Source organism: Magnolia sinica, chromosome 15, assembly GCF_029962835.1.
Source record: "Magnolia sinica isolate HGM2019 chromosome 15, MsV1, whole genome shotgun sequence".
Taxonomy (NCBI): domain Eukaryota; kingdom Viridiplantae; phylum Streptophyta; class Magnoliopsida; order Magnoliales; family Magnoliaceae; genus Magnolia; species Magnolia sinica.
The window spans coordinates 73844479-73850130 of NC_080587.1; the positions used below are offsets into that span (position 1 = coordinate 73844479).

General features: G+C 45.0%; 1 protein-coding gene across 1 annotated transcript; it reads left to right on the forward strand.

Annotated features, from left to right (window-relative positions):
• The first annotated feature begins 4166 nt into the window (after positions 1–4166).
• LOC131227681 (uncharacterized) lies at positions 4167–5170 on the forward strand. The gene has a single exon (XM_058223473.1). It carries the CDS (start codon positions 4208–4210, stop codon positions 4622–4624), a length of 417 nt encoding a protein of 138 aa, XP_058079456.1. The 5' UTR covers positions 4167–4207; the 3' UTR covers positions 4625–5170.
• Positions 5171–5652: the final 482 nt, after the last annotated feature.

The window sequence follows — 5652 nt, forward strand, 5'->3', positions numbered from 1 at the left end:
TCCAAATATCTCCCCGATGTGGATCGTTGGTGTATTCGCATTGACCTTCGACTTGTAGGCCAGAGATTGAAAGGTTGTGATCGTCCTATGGAACATATGTTTGACACATGGTCTATCCATGGTTCGATGCAACGTTCCAATGGTCTGGATATCCTGATTATGGCCCCCACTTCTGAAAGCTGGAACTCGAGACTACTGCTCAAGTCGGGTCGACGGACCTGTCTTGGACGCGATTTGCCTGCGCCCTACGTGGCGTCCACTGAGACGTATTTGAGAAATCCACACCGTACATCGGTTTTTCTAGCTAATTTTAAGACATTATGCCAAAAATGAAGGAGATCCAAAAATCAAGTGGACCACACTACAGGATTTAGTAGGTATGGAACGCACACCGTCATGATCTTTATGGGGACACAGAAGTTTTGGATCAAGCTAATATTTGTGATTTCAGTTCATCCAGTTAGAATGAACTTATAAACGGTTTGGATGGCATATAAACATCATGGTGGGCCCCTGTACGGTTTCAACGGTGGATCTTTCCATTCCCACTGTATCCCGTAGTGTGGTCCACTTGAGTTTCAGATCTGGCTATCTTTTTTTGGATCACGTCCTAACATAGCCGAAGAAACTGATGAACGGGGTGGATTTCTCACGGACCTCTCGGTAGGGCCCACGTAGTGGGTCCCGCAGACAGATAGGTACAGGTCCATCGCTGATTGTTTACGAGAGCAATGCACGCACCATCTTCAAGTGCCAGAAACAAACGCACCACACATGTAGATGTAGCATATGTTCAAAGTATCCAGGACGTTCATTGGATTCTCCCCATACTACAGATGATCTATAAGTAAATCTGACTGGCCCACTTATCAGATGAGCAACCAGTGGGCTTTGAATGTAGGCCCATCAATTGTCATTTTCAACCGTCCTTTTCTTCGCACGTATGTTGGCTAATGGACGGATCAAAGGCAGGGAAAACGAAAATTTCACCATGGGGCCCACTAAATGAACATTCTGGATGCCTTATAAATGTGCCACGTGGGCATATGCGGGAGTTCGTGTTCGGCGCTTAAAAACGCCGCGTGTGGCTTTCTCTATTCTCGTTGATAAACCAGCCGACCATTTATTCTGAGAGGGACTCGCTTGTTGATGCACGCGTTGGATGAAAGATTCGTGCAAAGAGAAAACCTTTGATACTCTGGCAAGGTGCGATGCCTGATACGCGGGTACAAAGAAATTACTTAAATGCTGCCTACGTGGCATACAAGTAATTCAAATTAAACTGTCCAAATGTTGGGTTTCAGTTCTGACGTCTGTGAACAAATAATTAAGACTATTTGATCATATGACGATCGGATCGGTGGAGATTTAATGGACGGTTGAAAACGAAAAGTACCCGTCGATGAATCAGAGGTCAGGATTGTTCAATCAAATCTGATATTGGCACTATGACTTAACGACAGTCCGTTCCACGGTTTAGTCAGTTTAGTTTGAGTAAACGTCTGCCACGTGTACCATCTGTGAATGCCTGCGTATCAGGCACCCTAATCAACCATAGTATCGAATAACTCACGTGCATGTGCGTCGGCAATATTAGAATGGCATGCAAGTGTACGATACACACGTTCCACGTGACACTACCTGGGGCCTACCCATGTGATGTTAGCGTGATCCAGACTGTTTATTTGGGCCTGTTTGGCCAGGTGTATTAGGTAGTATTAGATGAAATTACATTACTAATCCCATCTAATACATACGTTGGCATGTTTGGAAGAACTATGGAATAAGATGATGAAAATCGGCCCCGACTCGTGACCCCATGATCTATCCAAATCCATTCCGTCCACCGGTTTCTCCATATTATTTCATGTTATGGGCTGAAAAATGAGACAGATCTGAGTTTTGAATGGGCCACACGGGGGGAAATGAACTTTTATTGTTGAAGTAATGTTACCAAGTACTGTGGGTCTGACTACTATGTATGTGTTACATCCACACCATCGTTTTATTTGGATGGATCATTTTAGGGCATGATACGAAGAATGAGGGAAATCCAAAGCTTTAATGGACCCACTACAGAAGACAGTGGAGAGAGTGACACCCACCGTTGAAATCTCTGCTGCTCACACGACGTGTCCCAGCGGATGGACGGAGTGGATTTCACACAAGCATCACGGTGAGTCGTATGAAAGAATCATCTCGCGACGGTAACCGTGAGTGGGTGTTGTATCCATATTAAATCCGAACCATCCAGAAAGTGGGGCCCAGTCTAGATGGACATCTATGGACTGTAAAGATAAATTGGAATCTTTCAAATTCAAAAGTCCATTTGATTTTTAGTACGTGAATGACGTAAAGAGGGTACTATCATTTGGACTGTGCTGGTCTAAGGTACATGCCACGTGTACGGTTGATAATCTCACCTGTATCCTACCCACAGCGCACAGGGATGCGCTCCATCGAACCCCTGCAACGGACGCCAATTCCTTGTACAGCTGTTGTAGGAAGCCGCCCGTGCAACAAAAAGCTGTATTTGTGACATCCGATCCGTTCATCATTTGCATTATCTTGTATTAAGACTGCAACCCAAAAATTATAACACTGCAGAGCTCAAGTGGGCCACACTATAAGAAAAAGTAGAGATGTAAATGCCCAAAATGAACCCTTCCGAGGGCCACAGTAATTTTTGTATGCCATTCAATCAGTGCATTAGGTGTGTCTCACCAGGATGTATGGGAAGCCACAATAACACCCTGATCCAATACTTTGACGGGCCCGTGAAGGTTTCAAGGGTGCGCGTTTCCATACCCACCATTAGGGTATGCACCGAGTCAAACTGAGTCGAGTCGGCCTCGACTCAGGCTTGGCCACTAGCTAACCTTAGCTCGAACTCGGCTCGGCTCAGTCCTTGAGCTTAACTGGCCAGCTGGGCTCGATTTGGTGAGCAGCTCAGGCTAATTTAAACCGAGTTCGCCCATGCAGTGCTTTCATAAACATGTAGACTGCACTTTTAAATTTTCACTGAATGTAAAACACCAGCAACAATTTTATAGGCATTTCGTCAAACACTTTATAAGTAATATCAAAATTAAGAAACAAAAAAAAAATTTTGATAAAACATACATTCCTTCTTACTTGGCGGCACTTCATTAAGTCATTTCATTAAATAATTGGTGAGCAACATCAGATGATACCTAGTCAATTTGAGTCAAGCCTGTTCGTGCTATATTTCAATCCGAGCCGAGTTGAGTTAAATTGGGTCAACTTGAACTTGGCTCGAACTCATTTGCAAGCTCTAAAAACCGGTTCAAGCCAGATCAAACTCAGCTTTGAGCTGAATTGATTCGAGCTTTTCCGAGGCGAGTCGAGCGAGTTGACTTAGCTGGCCCGGTTCCTGTGGTGGGGCCCACTTGAGTTATGTCTCAGCCGGGTCACATCCTAATTTGATCTGGCTGAAATGCCGGACGGTTTCGATGTCACACACACACACAAATCTGTGGGCCCCACAGCTTTTTGTTGCACGGGCTCCCTGCAACACGTCCCCTAAAACGGTAAATTGACCCTTCATATTTAAATACACGATCACCGGAAAATCCCCAATTACCATTTTATTCCGACAAAATATCAGCCGCATATCAATCGATATCTCCTCGAATCCCTCTCCACCCATCACGTGGGTCCCTTTTCCCTCACGAATGGCCCACCTTCCCTTGGTCAATTCATAATAAAGAGAGTTTTTTTAATGCTCTGGCAGATTGCGATAGATGATACGCAGGCACTAATAAAATAACGTCGAAATAACTTAAGTGGCATACAATAAATTCAAATTAAACCGTCCAATTAATCGGTTCCAGTTTAGACATACCATAAAATTATGCTTATTTTATTGTATGACCATCGGATCGTGGACATTTATTAGACGGTCAAAATGAAAAAAATCCAACGGTTCTATTTGAACAAATAAGTAGAAACGAATCAGAATTTAATATTAATCAACCAATCTAATTTCAAGCGTTCCACTCATAACCAGTCCGTTACCATAATTTGGACCGTTTAATTTGAGTTAAATTTTGCCACGTGCACAATTTCTCAGCGCCTGCGTATCAAACGTGATAAGCAGCCAGAGTATCGAATAATTCCCTTCGTTATAAATCCCCCATCTCTCTGTCTCCATCGCTCGCTCTGCACTCGCTCATTCCCTGTCCCTATGTCTTCTCCCAACGCCCATCTTGTTTCCCAGCCCCGCAGGACCACCATTTTCCGGTGGCCTTCTCTCAAAAAAACCCCAGCTGGCATCTCATGCAAGCCCCCCGACGCGCCAACCAAGCGTCGGAAGCGCCCTTCCATCCGTCTCGGCCGAAAGAAGCGCCGTACCCGAGGTGGGTTCTTCCTGCTGAGGGCCTTCCGACGGTTGAGGCTTCGATGGCTGAGATTGAAGTATTCGTACATGCTTAAGAAGCTCAAGGCCTTCTACTCGTCCGTTGTGAAGGATCTGATCGAAGCTGGGGCCACGATGGAAGTCATACAGAAGCGGATCATGCTCGATACGTACTTCACCTTACCCATCATGCCTATGTCCGTCGCCGGCGTCCCTTCGCACGTGGACCGTCTCGGACTCACGTGACAGAAATAGTAGTTTTTTTTTTTTTTTAATTTCTGTGGGATCTTTGGATTTTAGATTAGAATCTGTAAAAAGAAAAAAGTTGGTGTGTTTAATTCTGTTTTTGCTCTTTTTAAGTCTGTTCGAAAAGGTGGGCCCCACATGGGGCGAAGATCGGAACAAGACACTCATTTGGTGGGCTAGATTCGCACACTGAATCAGACCAACGGCTGTTATTTGATCTCGAAGGCGTGAGGCCGTCTGATGAGTGGGGCATCTGGATTTTCGTTTCAAAAATCCATATAGTGCGGTCCACCTTTTTCCTGGACGGCTCGGATTTTCTACACGAGCGAGGCGTTGGCGGGAAGGAAAAGCGTCGTACGAAGATTCAGATACAACGTTGTATGGGAAAATTTCCATGTCGGGATTGGGTGGGTGGCAGAGCGATCTCTCTACCGTCCATGGTACAGGTGGCTGGTGATGTATTGATCTGGTCCGTTCATTTAGTGGGATCTATCGCCGATTTCTCATGTTTTAAAAATTGCACCAGTTAGACAATCATGTCCATCACATTTCTCCCATTTCTCTTGATGAATGCTTGGCCATTAACTACTTTCATCCTACACCGTTGCTTTGACGGACACCTTTCGGATGGATAGGATGGTGGGATATATTGCATATGAAAAACACTGCTAGATGCCCGTACCCGTTTTTATCAACGGTCTGGATCACCTGACCATCGCCCCATTTATCCTTATTATGCTTATGCAACTAGTTTTAGGTGCGGGGCCCACCTTGTTGTCTGCATGGCATCCAACTGGCAATCCATGATGAAAATTGGAGGCCCTAAAAATCAATCCGATCCAACCATCAGGTGGACCACCATGGAAATTAGGTGGGTATTTTTTGGTTGTCCGCTATTTTCTACTTGTGGTCCACCTGATGATTTCAATGGTGCGATTTTAAGGCCATCCCATTTTCATGGTGGGGCCATCCTATTATCTAGATCTGATGATGCACATGCATCACCTGAGCCCATGGTTGGACGATTT

Coding starts and splice junctions, on each gene's coding strand:
- LOC131227681 (XM_058223473.1), top strand. CDS start 4,208: ATGTCTTCTCCCAACGCCCATCTTGTTTCCCAGCCCCGCAGGACCACC.